General features: G+C 40.7%; 3 protein-coding genes, 1 long non-coding RNA gene and 2 other non-coding genes across 8 annotated transcripts in view; 3 read left to right on the forward strand and 3 right to left on the reverse strand.

Moving 5' to 3' along the window:
- The window catches only part of LOC149092187 (uncharacterized), a 78119-nt gene extending 75841 nt beyond the window's left edge, over positions 1-2278 (reverse strand). Inside the window, exon 1 of the long non-coding RNA XR_016196796.1 lies at positions 2225-2278. This is a non-coding gene — a long non-coding RNA (uncharacterized LOC149092187). The remainder of the gene's footprint in view (positions 1-2224) is intronic.
- ort (glycine receptor ora transientless) lies at positions 1503-5410 on the forward strand. Its single transcript, XM_018112338.3, has 5 exons — positions 1503-1865; positions 3398-3487; positions 3542-3996; positions 4290-4933; positions 5005-5410. Exons 2-5 carry the CDS (start codon positions 3417-3419, stop codon positions 5281-5283), a joined length of 1449 nt encoding a protein of 482 aa, XP_017967827.1. The 5' UTR covers positions 1503-1865; positions 3398-3416; the 3' UTR covers positions 5284-5410.
- A 2489-nt stretch (positions 5411-7899) lies between these two features.
- Positions 7900-14683, forward strand: LOC108659429 (uncharacterized). Of its 3 annotated transcripts, none has more exons than XM_089265525.1 (6): positions 7900-8534; positions 12061-12138; positions 12196-13685; positions 13768-13878; positions 13939-14251; positions 14311-14683. In XM_089265525.1, the coding sequence occupies exons 2-6, from the start codon at positions 12136-12138 to the stop codon at positions 14467-14469; spliced, it is 2076 nt and encodes a 691-aa protein (XP_089121651.1). In that variant the 5' UTR covers positions 7900-8534; positions 12061-12135; the 3' UTR covers positions 14470-14683. The 3 variants fall into 3 exon arrangements, with proteins under 3 accessions (XP_089121651.1, XP_017967821.2, XP_089121652.1); XM_018112332.3 differs by having other exon boundaries at positions 12200-13685; XM_089265526.1 differs by having other exon boundaries at positions 12214-13685.
- Positions 14684-15069: 386 nt separating this feature from the next.
- Positions 15070-24164, forward strand: part of Naam (Nicotinamide amidase) — a 34375-nt gene continuing 25280 nt past the window's right edge. Inside the window, exon 1 of the mRNA XM_089265135.1 lies at positions 15070-15378. The gene's annotated coding sequence lies outside the window, so the exon portion shown is untranslated. The remainder of the gene's footprint in view (positions 15379-24164) is intronic.
- On the reverse strand, positions 15948-16020 carry TRNAV-CAC (transfer RNA valine (anticodon CAC)). Its single transcript has one exon. It is a non-coding gene; the product is annotated as a tRNA-Val (tRNA).
- On the reverse strand, positions 16177-16249 carry TRNAV-CAC (transfer RNA valine (anticodon CAC)). Its single transcript has one exon. It is a non-coding gene; the product is annotated as a tRNA-Val (tRNA).

The raw sequence follows: 24164 nt of genomic DNA on the forward strand, positions 1-24164 counted from the left end.
CTGCATTTCTTGCTGCAGTTCTTTATTTTCGTTTCCTTATATATTTTCTATTCATTCTGGCACTCCATCTTTCTATAGGCGTAGGTTTTCTTTCTTCACATTTTTCTCTCTCATATTTTTTAAGTCTCTCTTTCCGTATACCTCTCTCTCTGCGTGCTTATCCAAGCTATCAAGCTCTATCTCCGATTTCTGTCAACTTTTATTTCTCATGATCCTCTCCAGTTATTCTGCTTTCTCCCTTCCTTCCTGTTTTCCCACGCTATCTGCCATTTTTGCCGTTCCTTTCTGTTCTTTCTATCTCTCTCTCTCTTTCTCTCTCTCTCTCTCTCTCTCTCTCTCTCTCTCTCTCTCTCTCTCTCTCTCTCTTTCTCTTCAGTATACCACTTGCAGCATCTCCTACATACTGCATTTCTATGTATCCTGTCAAATATCTGGATGTATTTTTACTAACTTTTATATATCCTCTTTCGTTTTGAGATCTCTCTTAGGCCATATAATTAATCGCTCCAGCTCATTATCTCTGTAGATACTATACTAAATATTTCTCATTCAAATAACTTAATCAATTCACTAGCGTCAGCAACTAATGCATTCCATTTATATTCGCATTTTCAGGTTCCGTTTGACGTCAGCGGGTTCATTGGATTATCATAAGACGTCTTGCCATTAGCAGCCATTCGGAATCCTTCAGCACTGCAGGCAGCTGCAATAAAACAAGAAATAAAGCAAAATTCAAACGTTACGACAAAAAGAGAGAGTGAGAGAGAGAGAGAGAGAGAGAGAGAGAGAGAGAGAGAGAGAGAGAGAAACACTGCTCTTGGGAAGCCACTTGAGAAGTTGTTGCCTTGTTTCGTGGCAACTAACAAGCCAATTGATTGGAACAACTAAAGAAACAGTTTGCCCATAATGCAGACTGGGGACAGATTTTCACGCGAATTCCAAGCGATTGAGGGTCCAGAAGCAATCAATAGGCGACAGCAGCAATGCAGCTAAACGTACAGAATGCTAGCTTAGAGTGACTGTGGGATTGGGTGAAATGGGGGAGATTGTGGAGGTGGAGGGGTTGGGATGGAAGACCCTGGCTCATAACATGACAATGACGATGACGACAGAGACACGAGCAGATTATGTGGAAAGGCAATGCCAAAGCACTTGACAAAATTATGTTAAGTGACTATGACAAGACAAACACACACACACAGAGATATGTATATATATAGACAATAGGCACATATATATCGCATACTCGCTCAAGAACAGTCTGTATTAAAGAGTTTTCTCTAGTTCTCACAGGGCTTTCACTTTTTTTGCTAGCGTGCAAAGGTTTTTTTTAGCGACTCAACCACATAGTCTCAATAGCACACACACACACACACACACATAGAGCTACCCATACATCTGCATCCACGTCTTGTATCCAGCATCCTGCGCCTGTTCGTTGGCAAATAAGTTTTTTTTTTCCTGCCCTGTTCGCCTGGCAACGTTTTAAATTCAAATCGCTCGTCTCGAAACGTCAGTTGTCAGCGACACTTCGAACAGCAAAGACGTTCAAATCGGCATAAATATTCAACTCAAATATAAATTTATAATTACAAATTAAAGTGTTGAGAATTTAACTGGGACATTGCTAAAAAAGAATAGATAAAAAAAAAATATATTAAATATATAAATATATGAAAATAATATTTGAAGAGAGAAACTTTTTAAATTGAAAGCTGTTAAATCAAATTTGAAAATTAGTTTTAATGATCTGCAAAATGTCTAACACTGCGTCGAGCTGATGTTATATAATCGTCGTGAGGATTTCAAAATCTGTGTAACACATTCGTTTGCTATAGCTACAGCAATTTTAAGCCATTCGAAAAGTAATTAGAATACCCCAGTAATACCTCAGATGAAATAAAATTATATAATGCTATATTATAATGCAGCTCACAGAAAGCCCAAAGAAATTGAAGTGACTCAGTAATTTTATTTTTTATTTGAGATATTTTTCTAAAAGATTTGAGATCTTTTAAATGTTTATTATTTATTAAATTGACGAAGGCAAAAGCTATTTAAATATGAATTCTATATATTTTGTCAATATGAATTTTAAGGAATTTTTCCTTTACCCTGCCCAAGGATTAATATTAATAATTTAATTATTTCAATTAAAATTGGTAATAGCCAAGTTTTCTGAATGCTTTAGGTTTGATCCAATTTTCTTGATTTATTAAGATACTTACACTGTTTTTTTTTTTTTTTTTTTTTTTTTTTTTTTTTTTTTTTTTTATAAATATTACCTAAATGCTGCTTTTTAACTAGTTTTTTTATAATAACAAGCAAAGGAATTCTTTTAAATATAAAAGAAAATACGACACGAATATATTAATGAATAAGCTTGCTCACATAGTTTAAAATTAATATATATATTGCCTCGATATTTGCTTTTCACATAGAGAGTAAATTTTAAATACACCTCCTGTTTCCCCAATTTGAAATTTAGGGGCGCATAAGTGAAGGCTTAATAGAAATAAAATAGAAAATAATTAAACTATATTAAAACTTTATTAGTGAAAGAAAATTCTCCGAAAATATTTGATGTTTGCTCTTAACTATCCAATAATTTTCGACTAATAATATCCGTTAAGTCGATGCTTGATTTAATTGAGAAATAAGTTGAGCATGTTGGCCTATTTACACGCACATGGAATAGGAATTTCCAGTTACCCAGCTCGTTGGCCATGACGTCTAGTAGGCTAGGGCGCTAGCTACCTCGGCTTCATCATTTACCATGTGAATTGTCCTTGTCTAATGCGTCCGTTGCATTCGCTGCCTTCAGGCCGTCGCCGTGTCGCGTTCAATGGGGGTACACTCTGCTGCGGCATCGGCAGCGCACAAAAGGCGCATGGGCCACTTATGGAGTGCCCCTCCGCAGCACCGCCCTAGCCCCTTGGCCGACAAAGCGCCCACGCGCCCGCTTCGAGTGGCTTTAATTGTGAATTAAGTCGGTATTGTGGGCTACACGTGTAGACAGAGCAAGAGAGAGAGAGAGATGTAGCGAAGGAGGGGATATATATATATATATATATAGAGAGAGAGAGAGATAGATAAAGAGAGAGATATATATATATATATATATGTATATATACAGGTAGTTAGGCTGGCAATGCCGAGGCTATTGTGCAGGAAGTGCGCTAACTGTCCCCGCCATTGTCCTTTAGTTCGTATTTTATTTACACCGTTAAGCAGCATAATTGTCGCTATTTTCGTTCCACTCGATGCGACGCATTGTCAATGCCAGTGACACCGTTCGAGAGTTTTGCTTTGATCCCCAGCAAGGGTTGTGTCACGGCCATCAATCGATCTAAGACAAGCTCTTTAAGTACTCAAGATGATATTCCCCTCGTTGCAGAAGGAAACAATCTGTAGACATGGTAGCTCAAATCATACTGCTTGTCATATGCTGCATTTGCTTGAAACACTTTGCCAAGGGTGAATTTCAGTGAGTATGGCAACAGCTGCTGGAAGCCCCAACTTAACATTAAACACTCTGTAGACAAAGTCTGGCCATAACCGACATCCTGCCGGAGGACATCAAGCGCTATGACAAAATGCGTCCGCCCAAGAAGGAGGGGCAGCCCACCATAGTTTATTTTCACGTTACTGTGATGGGCCTCGACTCCATCGACGAGAACTCCATGACCTATGTGGCGGATGTGTTCTTCGCGCAAACCTGGAAGGATCATCGCCTACGGCTGCCCGAAAATATGACGCAAGAGTACCGTCTGCTCGAGGTGGACTGGCTGAAGAATATGTGGCGACCCGATTCCTTCTTCAAGAATGCCAAGTCGGTTACCTTCCAAACAATGACCATTCCCAATCACTACATGTGGCTCTACAAGGACAAGACCATACTCTACATGGTGAAGCTAACGCTAAAACTGTCCTGCATCATGAATTTCGCCATCTACCCACATGACACACAGGAGTGCAAGCTGCAAATGGAGAGCTGTGAGTTTTATTCTTATCTATATTATATTATAATATTCAATATTCGCTAGATCATGTTCTGTCTGGTGTGTGTATAGAAATTTTGATAGAAGTATTTGCGTTGCATTTTCGATTATTCGAAACCAGAGAAGGAAATTCGCTTTTTTGTAGAATTTATTATTCGCTCAGATAAATGAATATATAATTTAACATATATGGAAGACTTGAGCAAATGCGATAAAAATCGATAGAATTTTTTCAAATTATAAATTTATATCATTTCATCTAATTATTTCCTTTGGATATTTTATCAGTATCTCACACAACGGATGATTTGATCTTTCAATGGGATCCCACCACGCCGCTGGTGGTGGACGAGAACATTGAGCTGCCGCAGGTGGCGCTGATACGGAACGAGACCGCTGACTGCACCCAGGTCTATTCGACGGGAAACTTTACGTGCCTGGAGGTGGTGTTCACGCTGAAGCGGCGCCTGGTCTACTATGTGTTTAACACCTATATACCGACGTGCATGATAGTGATCATGTCGTGGGTGTCCTTCTGGATCAAGCCGGAGGCGGCGCCTGCTCGTGTCACGCTGGGCGTGACCTCGCTGCTCACGCTCTCCACGCAGCATGCGAAGTCGCAGTCGTCTTTGCCGCCCGTCTCCTATTTGAAGGCTGTGGATGCCTTCATGTCCGTCTGCACGGTGTTCGTCTTCATGGCCCTCATGGAATATTGCCTGATAAATATTGTGCTCAGTGACACGCCCATACCTAAGCCCATTGCATACCCGCCCAAGCCCGTGGCGGGCGAGGCAGGCAAGAAGGAGGGGGAAGGAGGGCCAGCAGCCGGCAGCAATGCCGCCTCGAATAAACAGCCCACGATGTTGCCCCTGGCGGATGAGAAAATTGAAAAGATTGAAAAGATATTCGACGAGATGACCAAAAACAAGCGCGTAAGTTAAAGTTAGCAATTGGAAATTGAGAGAGAGAAATACTCTATATCCCTTGAACGTTGCTCTTGCAGATTGTGACCACTACACGGCGCGTGGTACGTCCTCCGTTAGATGCGGACGGTCCCTGGATTCCGCGCCAGGAGTCGCATATAATATTGACACCAACCATACGGCCACCGCCTCCGCCGCCGCCAGCACCGGAGCCCGAATTGCCAAAGCCGAAGCTGACGCCAGCCCAGGAGCGTTTAAAGCGCGCCATCTACATCGATCGATCGTCGCGCGTGCTCTTCCCGGCGCTATTTGCCAGCCTCAATTGCATCTACTGGATTGTGTTTTACGAGTATCTCTAAGATACTATCTACTACATCTACTGTAAATATGATATGCACGCCCTCTCTCTCTCTCTCTCTCGCTCTCTGCAAGTCGTACAACTTTATTGAATGTTAATTGTTCGCAAAATATATGAATATACATAAATATGTAGGACAAATCTTAAGCTTAGACACAAAAGCTTTAAGTCAACAAATTTTAAACTGAAAGATCAAAAAAAATATTGTAGCAAATCGTTGCTAATACTCTATAAAGTATCTCTCTATATAAATACATATATATATATATTATATGATAAGCATATGAATTCAATTCCTAAATGCTTATGGTTCAAACATTTCAATGGCATTGTAGTCGTAGTATAATTCTTAATGCTAATTTAATGTCTTACAAGCTGCTTTTAATTGTAAATAAAATCAATTAAGTCAATAAATATATAATGATAATAATATAAAAATTGGAAATGGATAGTATTATAAAATAATTTAAAATATAATCCTCAGTAAATAGTTTGCGTGAAATTTGTTATCTTCACTTTTATTGACGACATATTTTAAAAATAATGTTTAAATATTTATTTATATATATATATATATATTTATTTATTTATAATTTGATTTATAATTGATTTATATATTTATTTATTTTATTAAACTTGAAAATATTATTTAAATATATGTATATCAAGAGTTAAACCTCAAGTGCTGAATAATTTGAACTCGTGCAGAACCTTAAAGAAAGCTCTTGCTTAAACGAAAGCTCTTCGCTTAAGCTTGAAAGTGCAGCACGTGCAAAAGCTTTCACACGCTTCATTCACTCTTAAAAAGCGCCTGCGCAGTGCTTAAAGCTCCAGCGCGCGCAAATCAAACGAAAATATTTGAAGCCAACACTTTGTCTACTTGTCTTTAGTTATATTTCTTTGGCTTTATTTCCATAGACCCACATAAATTTATTAAGTTATTGTCACATTTTCTCAGCCATTAAGCCAGACGCTCGCTTTTATTGACAGTTTTCTTTTCGTGTAGTAGCTGCAAAGTTTTTGTTACATGTTGCCATTATGGTTTTATGGCCTTTGTTGCTTTTCCCCTGAAAGGTGTCAACAACTCGCAAACAATGAGGCAAAAATAATAGTAATAAACAAAAAATAAGAAGTAATGTTTTCTAACTTTTGCTGTTGTCGAACAGCTCGAGGCGCAGAATGAGTTTGAATACAAAATTAATTATGTTGGTCACACGCTCCATACTTTTCATTTTCACGGTCGTTAATGACGCGGCCAGCAGCACACACACACACACACACTCTCCTTTGCAGCATCGATGGTATAGATGAGCTCAACAATGTACATGGCCCGAGGCTGAGGGTTACTGTTCCAGAGCATGAGCATTCAGTCCGATCAGACCTAAACTTTCAAAGAACTTCACGCAATTAGGAAGTTTGTCTTTTGGAAGATGACCTACATTTCTCCTCAGACCACATCGATTTGTGAAGAGCAGATCCATTAAATTTACTTTAATATTTAGATTTTTTAAGAAATTAATGTCTTAAAAGAGGCCTTTGGCATAAGTTGATCTAGATCTTGCGTAGCTTTGCTACTATATAATTAATGACCCGTTTTACATTTTGTATATTTCTTTTCCTCTGTTTTATAATAAAGCTTCAATTTGGTGTAGTCGGTCTTTTGCATATTAAAAGGCAGCAACTCTAGTTAAATTGATCGTTATGGCACCCAAAGTGCTTATCTATCATGGTTTTTGTATAACTTTTGAAGATAAACAAGTCAAGGATTTCACCTTAAAAAAACTAAAACACTTTGGGATTTTCCACAGCTCTGCTGAACTGTATTGAAAAAGAGTTTGAAAAAAAAACCTCTAGTATTTCGACCTTTTTTGACTGAAAAACTTTGCTCATAATCGATTCGCATTTTAAGTAGGCCAAAAACGGTGGCCGGGGGAAACCAACTAGCAGAGTGCGTGAATCATCCGAAGCCACATTGAACGCGCACTCTCGATAGTCGATGGCAAGACACTAATTTCCAGTAACTACAACAAAAACAACAGAAACCGAAAACAACAAAAACATGCGAAGGTTGCGCAAAATATTGTTTTCGACTAAATATGTTGGGTATTACCTGAAGTGCGCTAATGCTGGAGGCGGGTTCATTGGGGTTTGCTTTGAAGGTGCACAGAATGAGCTGGAGTGACAGCAGCTGCTGGTATTTGTTGCCTTTTTTGTTTTTTTGTTTATTTATTTTTTGTTTGTTTGTTTCTTTTTTTTGTGTTTTTGTTAAGCCTCAGTTAATTACAGAATTTAAAGCACAGCTTGCTCGTCGAAGCGATCCATCAATACAGCGCTGAAAGAAAGTAAAAACCCAGTACGTTGCGGCGCTACCTTCGTGGTCTTAACTCCGCACTCTATGCACAAAAGCAAAATGAAAAGAGAGGCCCGCACTCCGGCGTCGCTCTCCCGCTCTCCCGCTGACCCCCTCATGGTTAAAAACCAAAGTTAAAGCTGTCTGCGAGCGCGACTTGAAGCGCTTTTATTGTGTTGCCTGCTGCTGCTGTTGTTGTTGTTGTTGCTGCTGTTGCTGCTGCTGCTGCTGCTGGCTGGGGCTGTTGTTGGATCGTTTTGTCTTTTGCAGTTTAAGTTTCAATTTCAATTTCAGTCGAACTCGGGCAGCAACGGCACACGGAAGCAGCCGCGGCGCAGACACAACTGCTACAGCTACAGCCACAGCTGAAATACAATTTTTTGTTAAAAAAAAAAGTACCAAAAAGTCATCTGGATTCAAGTGAAAAACAACAACAAAAAGTTGTGTCTGATTTACAGAGTGAAATTGATTTATGCAATTCGACAAAAATAAACAAACGAAATAAGTAACAACAAAAATATTACAAAATTCCAGCAATAACGCGGCTCAATTAACAGCTCATAAGCAGCAAGTGGCTAATAATAATAAAGCGAACAAATTTCTTAACAAAAAAAAATATATATATATATAAATACTTATATATATAAAGGTTTTTTTAACACCGCCGCGCTTAACACTTTCATTTTCATTGGAGCGAGCGAGGTTTCGTTAAGTGCGTCAACGCTGACGGTTTCGTTAAGTCGTGTTAAATAACGTTATAAATTCAACGGAATTCCAAATTGAATTCAAATTTGATTGCAAATGAAATAAGAGCTCAAGCCGAAACTTTTGTTTACAGCGCGAAACAAAATAATAAAATAGTAAAAACAAAATGCATTTGAGTGCATACCTATTGTGCCTAGGTGGGTATACGAGAATGAAACACTCTTTACTTACATTTCCTTACAAACATCGATTTGGCAATATTTGATGGCCGTGCTCCAAATGTTCATTTGCTCTGTCCAAAAAAACAAAAGACTTAGGCAACGAACTTGAATTTGGGAAAGGCGCGGAGCGGGCAGCAATTCGAATTGAGTTCAGTTCCATAAATAAAACAGGCAGTGCTCCAATCTATTTGATCAGTCAAAAGGAATCGACATCGTTGGCTTTATGCGTCGCTCTCTGTGTATTGTAAAAGTGAAACCCTAAACTCAAGTTCAAGCCGTATCGCTTTGTTGCCGCTCGCTTTATTTTTTAGTTTTTGTCTTCAAATTAATGAGTCGAGTCAAAAAAAAACATAATGCGCATTTTACAGCAAGATAAGACATTAACAACAACAACAACAACAACAACAAAACGTGACTAAGTTTGTAACTTTCTTTGGCAAAATCTTCCGCCAAGTGACGTCACAAAAAAACGAGTTGCCCAAATGCAAATTGCACACACACACACACACACACACACACACAGGTGTCCAAGGCCAATCAAATTGACTCAGCTACTGCACAAAAAAGTTGTGGCTACAAATTAACATTTACCAGATACAGATACAGAGTGAGAGAGAGAGAGAGAGAGAGAGAGAGAGAGAGAGAGAGAGAGAGAGAGAGGGAGAGCGAAGCAAAGAGCGACGCTTTGTGCATTTCGAGCATTGGCAGTTTGTGACTTTTCGGTATTACCGCAACAACCGCTCAGCCTATCCAAACATATTATGCAACTACTTATTTTTTTTTTTTTTATAAAAACAAAAAGCAGAAGAAGCTACAAAAATAATAACAACAAAAGAAATGTTGCTGTCATCGCTCGCTGCACAAAGCCAAACTCCTCCAGCAATTCGTGTTTCTTGTCTACAATTTAATGTTATATTTATTTGTCGCTTCGGAAGTTATTGCAGCTGCCTTTTTTTCCTTTTTTTTTTTTGTCTTTGTTTCTTTTTCTCTTTCGTCCGTTGTCGCTTTTTATTGTCGCATCGCATCTGTGGCCATTGCTCAATTGCAATTTTTCCCCGGTACGCTAGCTATTTTCAGTTTCCCCAGCCGGTTAGCCGGGATTTTCACTTTCATTGGCATTGCAGCAAAATAATAATAGAAACAGCTGCTTGATTGTTGCTTGCAGTTTTAACAACGATTTGCACATTTGAATTGATTACGCTCAGCAGAGGCTGTTATACATATATACATACCTATACATTGAGTTTATATATTTTATTAAACTTTTACAATTTATTACCCTGATTTATAACTTTAAAAGAATATTAGAAAATTGATTATTCATTTATTTTTGATTTGTAGTTTATCATAATATTATTTTATTATTATTTTTTTTAAATAATAAACTTTTAAATATACTTTGGAAAAAAATTGTAAAATATTTTAATTTTTTTGTTTCAAAATTTTTTACATATTTAAATTGTTTTAAAATAAAAATTACTTCAAATTTGACCTCATACCTTGCTTTAAAAATATTTAAAAAAATATATAAATTAATTTTAGCAATATTATAAATCTTTAAAAAACTAAAAGAACAATATTATGTCACATTAAAACTCAAAAATTAAATTCTTAATCTAGCTTTGAATATAAAGAAAGAATTCTTTGCACATTTTCTCATTATACAAATATACCTTAGTTTGCATTGCCTATAGTTCAAGGTATTTACATTCCATCTTAAATTAGTTTAGCTTTACGAATAACTGCTCAACATTTTATTGTGAAGCGCAGGCTGAAAACTAAAATTAACAGAAACAAAAAATTAAACAAAAAATCAAGTCAACTAAAAAAAAAACAAAAACAATTTGGCATTGGCATGAGCAATTTTATTCCCAAGTGAAAGTGACAAAGTTGCAGTGCGCGCCTCGAAAAATGTTAATGAGCGGCGCACAAAAAAAAAAAGTAAATAATACAAAAGTAAATACAAAGACAACTTCAAGTCAAACTGTAACAGCCTAAGTGATTCGTCAGATCGCACAGATAAATCTTGAATAATCTCCAAGTTGGAGAAATCTTAAAGCGACCTTGAGCTGCAGCTTCAGCTTCAGCTTTAGCATTTATGCAAAATGTGCAACTGAACTTAACTTAAGCATAGGGAGCTCTGAGCGCCGAGAAACAATCAACTTGCAAGTCATTTGATGGGCGCGTAACCAATGCGAACTGCGATTATGTCACAGAGGCAGCTAAATAAACATTAAACGCTTCAGTTGAGGAGCTACACGCGGATATGCATGGCCAACACAGTGGGCGGGACGGTGGACGGGACGGGGCGTAGCAGGGCAGGGCACGGTTACACAGCAATGTATAGAGCTGTACGCGCGAGAGACTCAAGCGACATACTTTCTCATTTTTTGCCGCACTGCAGATGCGTAATGCCAATTCGAGACATTACCCAACCCGAAAGGGCTTTTGCATAAGTTTTCAATTTGAATTTTGACTTAGGTCAGTTAGTAACAAATAGTTTGATGGGAGTTGAGGAATGGACATCTGGTAAATGATAGTAATGATAGTTTATCTAGGCCGAAGGGCTGTTAGAGCCTGCAGCTAGTTTTTATTTGATATAAACTCTAGCGTCTAATAAGTTAGTTAGTTAAACTGAAGTCTGCTATGTATAAGGGAAAATATAAGATAATGTTATACTTTGTTTTATTAAATATCAGAATTTCAGATTGTCTGTATGATAATATATTTTTGATAAGATATCGGATATTTGTTGAAATGAGTTGATATATGTATACCATATGTTATATATATTTGCCATTCCGCATTTTCTTTAACATAATATAGGCTGGTGCGTATTTTATTGGTCGAAGAGCGAGTGTTGAGCTCTGAAAGAACAATTATGTATGCACATAGGCATAATAACCATTTGATTCTCTTAACTGAACTTAACTAACTTAACTCTAACCAAATAACTGAAAACGAAAAACTTGAATCAAACATATTATTTGTCGACTAATTTGTATAAAATATAACTTATTGCAGAGCCTAAGAATCGAAATTTGAAATACTTTAATGCAGATGCAGATTTTACAAAGAATAAAGATAGATTTAATTGTTGTGTGAGAGACGGTTTATTCGTATTCCTTTTTATTTGTTTCAGTGCAATACGATGTCTCATAATTTGAAGATCTCTCATAACTTTAAAAAATAAACTTTCCTTTTTATTTTTAAAGCCTTTATTATTTAGTGTACTATTTATGTATTTTCTTGGCATCACAGATAGTCTAATAATAATAATATAAAGGGATTCTAGTGTAGAGCAATAATTCTACCAATTCTATTCACCTCAGCTCTGAGTTTCCTTTATAATAATTGATAGAGTTTCCAATAGCTTTTAGAGCCCATTTTATTTTTAATAAAAAATAAAACAAATTTGTCTCTAATATACAATCTTAATTAATGCCAAAAATAAGCAATGCATCTGTCTTTATTCAAATATTGTTATTCAATATGCTTACAGCACTTGGGGCTGGCATCTTGGTGCAGGCACAAGCTCCCGCTGAGGACGATGAGCAGCCGCAGCACTTGACGAACGATGGTAAGTGGCTTCTGTGCACTTTGCTTACCACGGACATTCATAACTTTAACTATTAAGGCAGCGTCTTTCTTTCAGCCGCACCTGCACGACAAGCGCCTGGGCCGCCAGCTGGCCGCGGAACTGGAGTACAGCTCCTACTCGGCTAGCAGCGGCAGCAGCAGCAGCAATGCCAGCGAGGATGACGACGAGGATGACGCGGAGGGCTCCAGTGAATACTACGACAGCGACGAGGAGCCAGCTGCGGGCAGCAGCGCCGACGGCAGCAATGAGTCTCTGCCCCGCTTGCTTTCCCCATCCACATTTCATCGCATCTCCGAGACGCTCGGAGCGCTGAACCATGTTGGGCACATACTCGTGGATATGACGCGCGGTGGTCAGGAGAGCAAAACGGAGAATGCGGGTAACAGCAAAGCTGATGGAGAGAGCAGCAGCAGCAGCAGCAGCACCACCACCACCACCAGCAGCAGCACTAGCAGCACCACCAGCAGCAGCACCACTAGCACCGAAACTAAAGCCACAGAGCAGAGCCACGACTCCACAACTGCCTCGCCCCTGGCCAAAGCTGATCCCTTGCCGGGCATCTCTGGTAAGATTTTGGACACATCCACCGCTACACTCTCCGCCAACAGTCTGCTGCCAGCGGGCAAGCCCGCCAATTTGAGCGCCATACAGGTCGCCACGAAGCGCATCGGCCAGGTGGAGCAGGCGCCAGGCAAGCCCATGTTTGTGGAGAACAAGGAAGCGAAGCAGCAGCAGAAGAAGAAGCGCAAGAAGAACAAAAACAAGCAAAAGGTGAAGAAGCCCAACGAGGAGTTGACTCAGACGACGCCACAGTCCCAGCAGAAGATCAAAATACCCACCACGCCGCGCACCACCCAGTCCCCTAGCACCACGCTGCGTCCGCTCGATCAACTGGCCTTGGCCAGCGAGGAGGCCGGCACGGCGAAGGATGTGGAGAACTATTGCAAGACGCCCAGCGGCAAACCGGGTCGTTGCGAGGATCTGAGCAGCTGCCCCGCCCTGCTCCTCAATTTGAGCAGCCTGCGGGAGTCGCTCTGTTTTAAGAGCCTCTTTGTGCCCGGCGTCTGTTGCCCCGTGACCGCATCCGCCTCTGAGAGCTCCACGGTGCTGACGACCCAGCGTCCCCTGAAGCTGACCACCAGGACGCCAGCGAGCACAACCACCCTGGAGCCCACCAAGCGCACCACACAGCGGCCGACGGCCAGGCCCACCTCCGGCCTGGTGCTCATTCCCCAAAAGAAACCGCCGACAACAACAACCACCACAACCACAGAGTCGCCACTGGAGCCAGAGAACCTGGACGAGATAGCCAACAACATCGTTGATCCCGACGAGTGCGGTCAGCAGGAGTATTCGAGTGGTCGCATTGTGGGCGGCGTGGAGGCGCCCAATGGCCAGTGGCCCTGGATGGCCGCCATCTTCCTGCACGGTCCCAAGCGCACGGAATTCTGGTGCGGCGGATCTCTAATTGGCTCCAAGTACATTTTGACTGCGGCGCATTGCACCAGGGATTCCAGACAAAAGCCGTAAGTGAAGATTAGGGATCCTTGGAAAAGGATTTAGATTATTATATAAAATAATGCTCTCAATTGTTCTATTCCTTTTCAGGTTTGCTGCACGCCAGTTTACCGTACGCTTAGGAGACATAGATCTGTCCACAGATGCCGAGCCGTCCGATCCGGTTACCTTTGCCGTGAAGGAGGTGCGCACGCACGAACGGTAAATGCTCTCAACGCTCTCAAGCTCAAGCAAACTAATCCGATGTCCGACTCCTTTCAGCTTCTCGCGCATTGGCTTCTATAATGACATAGCAATACTCGTGCTGGATAAGCCCGTGCGCAAGTCCAAGTATGTGATACCGGTTTGTTTGCCGCGCGGTGGTCGGATGCCGCCCAAGGAACGTTTGCCCGGACGCCGGGCCACCGTCGTGGGCTGGGGCACCACCTACTATGGCGGCAAGGAATCCACCAGCCAGCGGCAGGCGGAGCTGCCCATCTGGCGGAACGAGGACTGTGATCGCAGCTACTTCCAGCCCATCAATGAGAACTTCTTGTGCGCTGGCTATTCCGACGGAGGAGTTGATGCGTGTCAGGTAGGTTGCTCTAGAGCTTCGGCGATCTTAGCATACTAAAGAATCTCTTATTATCCAAGGGCGACTCCGGAGGTCCACTGATGATGCGCTACGATTCGCACTGGGTGCAACTGGGCGTGGTCTCCTTTGGCAACAAGTGCGGCGAGCCCGGCTATCCAGGTGTCTACACACGGGTCACAGAGTATCTGGACTGGATACGCGATCACACGCGGGACTAGGCGGACGTCTTAGTTGTAACTCTAGCTAGGTTTATGTACGCGCTAGTCTATGTACGTTTAATTCTCTCCTCCTGACGCTGTTTATACTATATTTATGAGCTCCCCCAACAGGCACAATTTGTATACCACAGTTACGCGTTGTTGTGTATAGCATTTGTTAATTAAATTATTTAATCTTAAACGACAAAATAAAACACGATTTTGTAAAGCTGAATCAAGTCTTTCTCTAATATAAAATCTACGTATTTATATGTATGTATGTATATAATGTAAAAAATCTACAGCTCAAATATCTTCCACATAATAACCAGTTTTAGTTTATTGCTACTATTTCACAATTTCGAGTATACATATAAAAAATATTGGTATGTGGGCATTTTTCCTAACAGTCTACTTACCCAGCGTGCCGCGGGTATTTTTGTAAATATTTTGTAATGAAATGCCCATATTGGGAAACCTGAGCATGATCAGTTTTGTTATTCATTCTGAAATCGAATTCTTCAAACCCGGCTCTATGCGTATTGTAAATAAACAAAAACAGCTGAGGCAAATGGTGCACTGGGTAGAGGCGGGATGTTTGGGGCAAGTTCAATCGCTCGTAAAATTCGTTTTTAGTTATCGCGAAGTTCTCACAGCTGTCGGACGCGTCAGCGATTTGTTTTGTGCTTTTGCCGGCAATGTGCGCGTTTTTGTTTTGTTTTGATGATTTCTCAATGAAATTTGTAAAAGTTTAATGATAAGAATATTGGGCTCCTGCTTTCAGATAAACGGGAAGCGGCAGCTGCAAAAATTATTTGTTTATAACGCTGATAAGTAAAGTAGTGTTTGGTTTTTGGTATTGTCGGCATTGTGTTAGCAAAAAGCTTTTACGTTTTGTTTGCAGAAAGCTTTCTGTGCATAAAGCGCATGGTAAGTCTATATTTCTCACTAAAAAGTTCTCTCTTACAAATTCGAAGAGCTGAGTAAGAGAGCAAGAGCGAGTTAGCAAAGGGCTGTTTTGCATTCTCTGTCACTCTCTCTCTCTCTATTTATTTTTTCATGGGTCAGTAAAGGTCATGAATAAATTAAAGAAATAGTAACGCACAAAATGGAAAAAGGGGCTTATTTATTTCATAATTATTGATCAAATAAACATTTTAACAACTGTGAAGTGCATACTACAATATTAATTATATTCAATATAATAACATGACTTGCAGCTGTTTTAACAAGAAGCTTTAAGCTTTTGTTCATACTGCTATTATAACCATAAGTTTTGCATGGCAATGTTTTATGCTACTGTTAAGTTTCTGTAAAGCTTTTTGAAGCGATTTCTTAGCGTTTTGCTTGCGTTTTTTCTGCTGGTTAGTTATTTGGGAAATTGCTATTGAGTGATTTTAAAGACAAATATCAAAAATTAATAATTTTACTTAAGCGAAAGAAAATTTTCAAATAGTGTTTTTTAGCTTTCAAACCAGAAAGAAAAAAAAAACGAGAATTGTTCCCGCCCGGGTTCGAACCGGGGACCTTGTGCGTGTGAAGCACACGTGATAACCGCTACACTACGGAAACAACTGACGGCGATCGATTTAGAGCAATTCAAGATTAGTAACAAGCCTCCTTTCAAATTTTTTAACAAGTACATTTGAAAATAATTATGTAATTAAAATTATACAATTCACTCTGCGCGATATGCATGTATGTGCTACAAAAAAAAATGCTAATGTCTGTTCCCGCCCGGGTTCGAACCGGGGACCTTGTGCGTGTGAAGCACACGTGATAACCGCTACACTACGGAAACAACTGGCGATCCGTTGGCTCAATACAGCTTTCATAGGTCGGCGACACTTTGGAAGCCGGGCAAATAACTGTAACACTGTGGCCATAGCCCAACCTGTGTATTGTGCCTAACTGCGGAGTTTGGCAAACTGGTGGGGCACACCCACAGTTAATTGGCAACTCGCCAAACGGCCCACTTTCAATGGCTGCTCAATTGGCACCGAGGGCACATGAAGCATTCGAGGCATTCGCTGAAGTTGAGAAATGCCTGAAACATGCACACAGATTACCAAGTCAAGTTCCAACAAGCCCCTCCCAGCCGACCCCGTTACGGCACACCTTTAAATAAATTTTGCCCATGCTGATCCTTTATTAAAATTCCTATTGTCTGTGCTGGCCTGCAAAGATTTTGCCATTCCCCTCGCCCCCTTATCGCCTGCCCCTGGCATCAATTAATATGCAGGCCAAGAACGCTCTCTAACTGCTCGCACTCGTTATAATTACGCATTTAAATTGGCACAAAGGTTCGGCCTAGAGAATGGGGGTGGCAATGGGAATGGGAATGGGAATGGAAATGGTGGATAAATGCGACGATGGAGACAGAGTCCAGGCCAGGGATATTCTAGTCATGGATGTGAATGTTGAGCTAGCTTTTGGCTTGCTATTGTTGTTGTTGCTATACCTTAATAACTGAGAGTATTATAAATTTATAGGCTAAATAGGAGACAATGTATATATGTATGTATATGGTATAAAATATAGTAAACATAAAAATACATTATTAAATTTCATTATTAACTGTAATAAATTAATATCGTTTTTCATTACAATTTATTTCCAACTAGTATTATTTGATAGTAGTCCTATAAATGTGAATTAAAATTGCAAAAATTAGCTTATCATGTCAAATAACTATTATCTAATCTGAATTTAGCATGCTGTTTAGAGATTATCAATGGAATTTCACAGGAAACATTCATATGCCCTGAGCCATGGCAAAGGTATTTAATCTTCGGCAATCCAGAGATAACTTGTTATTCTTGTTGTTGTTGTTGTTGTTGTTGCTGCTGTTGCTGCTGCTGCTGCTGTTTCTGCTATTTCTGTTTGGCATGGCCCCATAAATTTGGGTCAATGGGAAAAATGTCAGAATTGAGTAATTACAACATAATTTTCAATTTTGCAGTTTACGTTGTAAATTAATTTGCGGTCGACATTTGCAAAGCGGACTGAGACCACCGCCACCACAGGCGCGCATTGTTTGGTACGGCTTCTGGACTGCGCCTATAAGCAAGCCCAATCCCAATCCCAATCCCCACCCCAACCGTCAGCCCCCAGCTTCCAGCCCCGCCCTCGAGTACTGCCAGTCGCAGTCGACTCGAGTCTATGCTGATGAAGCACACAATCGTGACTGGGCGCGGCTTCTGTGGGGGGCTTTGTTGGGGTCAGAACAATTATAGCAACAATTAAGGGGCAGCTGGCGTGGATTTGTATGTGTCTGTGTGTGTCTGTGAGGGGGTCGAGCGCGTCATTTGTTGTGCATAATTAATTTGCAGTTATTTTGCACGTTTCTTTGTTTGTTGTAATCACAGCGAGGGTCGCGGGGGGTTGGGCAAGAACTGTTTACGATTTTACAGTCCAGCGCGTTTTAATTGAAAAAAAAAAGACAAGCCAGTGTCAACGACACATGTGAAGCAGCAGTAGCAGCGGTAGCCAAAGCAGGGGGCGTGGCATGGGGCTCTAGTCAACAGCTGTGAGCCAAGAATCACGAGTGGGAGCCTGGCCTGGCTTACATAGGATGCAATAAAAAATTGACCCGAAAATGTGTAACAAATGCTGTGACATATTTTCACCAAACGATAACCCACACTCACACACACACATACATACATACAGCAAATACCCCGTTAGCCGCTGCCAATGATCCTGAAAAGGAATGAACGGAAAAGCGACTCGCAAAGGGTGTTCCAAATGGGGCGTAGTTTGTAGCTAGGGGCAGCTTTGAAGTCAAGGGGCTCTACGGGTGTGTGTGTGTGTGTGTGCAAGTGTGTGTCTGTGTGTAGTGAAAATCGGTTGCGGGCAACATTTGTTTTGGGCTACAGCACAGCAAATGTGCAAAAATGAATATCAGGAAAAAAGCAAGAGAAACAAAAACAAAAACCAAAACCAAAAAAAAAAAAGAATAAAATAAAGTCAGGCAAATGGCGAAAATCTGTAACTGTAACTGCAACATGGCATGAACTTAATCTGCTGCCGATTGTCCTTGTTGTTATTGTATGGTGTTTGTGTTGTTGTTGTTGTTGTTGCCAAGGGTTTGTTGCTCAATTTGTTGGCCGTGCATGGCGGCAGCAGCTACTTTTAGTAGCAGCATGTTTATGGATGAGTGGGCGGAGGAGATAAGGAGGAGGGTTGAAGGGAACCAATCCGAACCAAATACCGCCGCATTTTCAATATTGCGGCAACAATTTTCATCGTTGTTTGTATTTGCGAGCTGTGTAATAATGAAAGCAACGATTTGGGCGTGTAACAGTCACGCGCTCACTCCTGCTCCCAATTCGCCCTTTTTGCATGGGTTTTGCGGATTGAGGCTTGCGGATTGCGGGCGGCGGAGTGCGGACTGCGGAGTGCGGACTGCGGGTTACGGGTTACGGTTCACGGGGCGGCTGGGAGGTCAGCTCGACTCGAGTCGACTTGCCTCGACTCGGCACGGGGTGTTCATTTAATTGAAAACAACGCGACGGCACTTAAAGTGAAACCGAAAACAGATGGAAACGAAAAACTTACAATAATTGCTTGGAAGGCGCTTTAATCGACTTGGGGCTGCTGCCCAGCTGCAAAGTTGAAATTCGCTAAAGTTGGGGGTCCCAAAGCAACAGCAACAGCTACAGCCAGGGCAACAGGAACAGCAACAGCAGCTAAAGTTCAACCCGAAACTCAAGTGTGCAGCTAATGAATTCTTTATAGAGCTTCGTATCAAAATTATTGAGCCATTTCCTTAATTAACAGCGCATTAAGACAAAGAGAAACTTGAGAACGGCTCGGAAAGACATTTAATTTTTTGATTTGATTGTTTTTTACTGTGTAACACATTGTCTGCTGGGGTTAAGCTATGCGTGTATATTTAAATAATTTATTAGTTATTTCATTACGAACTCAAAAGTAAGCAAGATCACAAATGATCGTTGGGATGGAAGTTAGAGTAAAATAAGTTCCATTTCATTTACAGTTTCTATTGAATAGGTATTAAGCTAGAAATACTTTTATGTATATCCAACTTGACTCTTTTGAAGCAGTTCAGGCTGAAAGAAAAAATAAAATAATTTTTTTAAAAGTGAGAAATAGATGCAGAGTTGTTAAAATTATTGATGGCATTATCGATTTACCCTAATTATTTCCTCCATGAATTTCCTCACAGTATTTCCTTTAAGCATTTCCTCTCAAATATTTCCTCTAATATTTCCTCCAAGTATTTCCTCACAGTATTTCCTATAAGTATTTCCTCTCAAATATTTCCTCTAATATTTCCTCCAAGTATTTACTCCAAGTATTTCCTCTCAGTATTTCCTCCAAGTATTTCCTCTAAATATTTCCTTTAAGTATTTCCTCACAGTATTTCCTATAAGTATTTCCTCTCAAATATTTCCTTCAAATATTTCCTCTAAATATTTCCTCTAAATATTTCCTTTAAGTATTTCCTCCAAGTATTTCCTCTAAATATTTCCTTTAAGTATTTCCTCACAGTATTTCCTCTCAAATATTTCCTTCAAATATTTCCTCTAAATATTTCCTCTAAATATTTCCTTTAAGTATTTCCTCCAAGTCTCTAATGCTTCGCTCAACGATCATTAAATACTTGCACTCGCTTCACTTTACTTTATAGCACTGCACGACTGACCCCCGCCAGGCCTGGGACGACTGAAGAAATGCCTCAGCTGCTGCCCTTTATATAGGGCGACTTTTACTCAAAGTCCCTGTCGCGCTCAACTGTTGGCGCCGACGCCAGGTAGAGATCGTGTCAGTTGAGCTTCAAGTGACCAATGAGAGCGCTCTCCGCAGCTTCGGTTTACTTGAATATAAATACCGAATCACAGAAAACTTGAACGATCTTCTGTTGCTCATCTTCGTCCATGAGAGACAGACAGAGAGACAGATATACAGGCAGCTATACAAACAGATGTGTAGATAAATAAACACGCATTCTTAAATTAGATTACCATGAATATATATGTATGCTTGATAAGGCTAAATATTGTTATATGCCAAATTGCTTATGTGCATTATTATTTATTATTCTTAAATGTCATAGACAGCAATTTCTTCTACTCTTCTTCTACGTCTCCATGTCTGGTTATGCCATATGTTTGATAAGGCTAAATATTATTATATGCTTATATGCACTATTATTTATTATTCTTAAATGTCATAGACAGCAATTTCTTCTACTCTTCTTCTACGTCTCAATGTCTTGCTATGCCATTCCCAGAGTTTTTTTATATTCTCATGCCTGAGAAATACGTCATATATTGTCTTTGATTTATTAAACTTTAAATCCATATCTTCAGAAAGTCTATTGTGATTGAGGTTTGCTTTGTGGAACTAATTAGAATAAAGTCTTCGAAATGTTGCTAATAAGCAATGCGAGTTTCCTGCTAGCCTCGATGCACAGGCAATCCGCACGAGCTGAGTTTGCTGGATACGAAGCCAACATGCAAATGTCAAATGGCACGAGCAGCCATAGCAACCAGATGGGAAGAAGAAGAAGAAGAAGTAAGGGAAAATGCCAATGCGGCGGCGGCCTGGTTGAAGATTATACTGAATCGAGTCGCTTAAAGCCGCAACGGGCATTTTAATGATGTGGCGCATCCCATGCGAGCAGACAGCAGATAAAGCTGAGGCATTGCCATGTGAATCTCAGCATATATCGGCGTGGTTGTACTACAGCATTAAATGCGTATTCTTGAAGATTCGGCAAGCCAGTGGGAGTCGGGTGGGGGAAATCAGATCCCTCAACTAAAATGTTTCTGCATTTACAATCAATTGAAATGCGAGAGCGAGCGTGTGCTAAAGAGCTGCTGTTGATGTTTTATAACTGTAATCGGATATTTTGGCTTGTTGCAATTGGCGGCGGCGCCTTTGCCTTGTGCAACAGACGCCTACGCAGCGACCCTTACGCGTGAATGCGTGTCTGTGTGTGTGTGTGTGTGAGTGGGTGGCTGGGATGCGTGTCACAGTGACTGTGTGTGTGTGTTTGTGACGCTTCTCTGTTGCATGCTCTATGTTATCTATGACCATGTGTATGTGCACGTGTATGCTCAAGTCTATGTGTGTGTGTGTGTGTGTGTGTGTGCACAGCCCGTTTGTAAACAAACAGCATGCAAGGCCAGGGCAAGTGGACATGCCAAACAGACGCCGCCCATGGTTGCTCCGCACTGGACAAACAGGACGACCAGCGGCGATTGCAACTGAGCTCGCTTAAACGCATGCCATTCGTTGTTGCGTTATGGACGGACAGGACGCAGCCAAGAGCACAGAATGGGGGTATTTTGCCAATCCGACACTCACTCTCCCTCTCACTTTATCTTTATGTGTCTCTCTGTCTCTCTCTCTCTCTCTCTGTTTTGCTGTCACTTTCTCTCTCGCTCTCTCTTTGTGCTCGCAGCACAAAACCAATAAGTCAAAAGACCAAAAAGGCTTAACGGACTATAAAAAGCAAAAGGCAACACGAAAGAAACTCAGCACAAAATTACAACGGTTGCAAAACGACTAAGAAGAAAAAAATGTATATCAGAGAGCGTTGAAGAAATAACCAGATTGGCGGAAAAAACCGAATTATGCAGAGCCAAAGTTTGAATACTCTATAAAAATAAATAGGGAATTTGACAGGAGGCGAGAGATGAATGCAAAGAAAGATGTCAAGAAAGATGATGATGAAGAAGATGAAGAAGAAGATGATGATGATGTAGATGACGATGATGTAGAAGATGATGATGATGATGAGGAAGATGGTTATGATTATCATATTTATTATGATATTCAATTTACGTATACTTAATATTATTTTAGTAATTTTATACAGTATTTTACAGTATTTTATATTAACTAAAAAGACTACTTTAACTGTATTTACATTATTTTACAGTATTTTATATTAACTAAAAAGACTACTTTAACTGTATTTACATTATTTTTTTTTTTTTATTAAAGTATGAAAACTAAATTATAAAACTATATATTAAAATTAAAAAATTATATTATAAAATATTATAAAATTTTTTTTTATCTAAATCTATATAGAAAAACTTGGCTAGACTTGATTGAAGCCAAAAGCTGGAATTCAATTTAAATATAGTCTCAGTTTGTGTTCTTCTCATTTTTCCCCTATATACATATATATTTGGTGATATTTGCAGCTATTTCATACTACTTGACTAGCTTTATTGAAATGCCATAAAACCTGTCGAAAGGGTATCGATGGCCATAACAACAACACGTGCTGTTGTTGACTGTTTTGTGCTGTGATTGCCGTATGGAGGAGTCTAGGATCTATGAGCTGCTGTTGTTGCCCGAGCAGCTCGTCCGGCGACCCATTTGTGCCAAGTGTGTGACAATAAAATGTTTACTGATAGGCAACAACAACAACAGCAGCAACAACAACAACAACAATGGAAATGGCAACAGCAACAACTGCTAGAGTAAGCCCGGCCAAGCAATTGAATGTGGCACAAACTGCTTGCCGGATGGCTGGCAATGTCTCACTGTGTTTGGTGCGTGGGCGGGCGGCTCGGTGGCTCGGTGGCTCAGTGGCTCTCTGGCTGTGTGGCTCGGTGGATGGGTGCGCCTGTCGTCTATTAAAAAAGGTTGCCAAAGCAAACTAAATGGCAAGCAAAAAGGAAAGCCCGGCGACTATTATAAATAATAAATGCTGACTGGTCAAGCCAGAGCCGAGAGACGAGAGTCGAGAGCCTTCGAGTTGGAGCAGTGGAGTGGAGTAGCCCTAACCCACTCAACCACCGCCTCACCATCGCCCTTATCTATATTCTCCTGCTCAGTACAGATTCCAGTGCCAGGCCCAAGGCGCAACTTTCGGCGCCGACTGAGCAAAAACAATTTGCTGTGTTGTTTTTCTTCTCTCTTTTTTTTGCTGCTGCCGCTGCTGCTGCTGTTCTTCCTCTTTTTATTTTACCGGCTAACGCGCCCTTGGCTCATAAATCTCAACCAAGAGTGAAATAAAGCTAAACGTACCGTCCAGATACGAGCTACTGGCTTCTGTTGAAGCGGACGGGAGGGGGGGCTTTGGGGCCTAGGCACCTGGCAAATTGATTTGTTGGTTTATTCAGCTACCTATAACCCGCACTCTCCCGGGCCCGAGCACACAGTCAGGGGGCACCGGGCGACGCCTGTTTGTGTCATAAAATACGACGACAGGATGTTATATGAAGTGTCCTGGCTTGAAATGACATTACGATGAAGTGTAGTCAGGCTGCAGGCATCGCTATAAAGCAATTTACAATTGCACCCAGCTCCCGGAGTTCTTGATCGATTCAATTAGACGGCCAGCCGCCTAATGGCTTTAATTTAAATCAATCAATCAATCAAACTGCCGCTGCTGCTGTCGCTGTCGCTGCTGCTGCTGCTTCTGGCTGTTGTGGTTTAGCCCCCAACTTATTGTTAGTTTAGTTTTAGGCCTGTATTTATCTCTCTTTTTGTTTGCTTTTTCTTCGCTCTCATTTTCGGGCGACGGCTTATCTAGCCTTCATTTTTATTCGGCTGCTTTGGACTGGCTTAGTTTGAATTGATTGGGACGCCTTGACCCAGAGATGCTGCCGCTCTTGCCGGTTTGTTTAAGGCCGGAGCTTACGCATTTGGGGTCCTTTGTCTTACGGCTAAGCTACTTAATTTATTTGACCCTATTCATGTGGCTCTGCTATGGAAAATTTAAA

The sequence above is a fragment of the Drosophila navojoa genome, chromosome 2 (genome assembly GCF_054131105.1).
Source record: "Drosophila navojoa isolate 15081-1374.11 chromosome 2, UAZ_NAV_1.0, whole genome shotgun sequence".
Taxonomy (NCBI): Eukaryota; Metazoa; Arthropoda; class Insecta; order Diptera; family Drosophilidae; genus Drosophila; species Drosophila navojoa.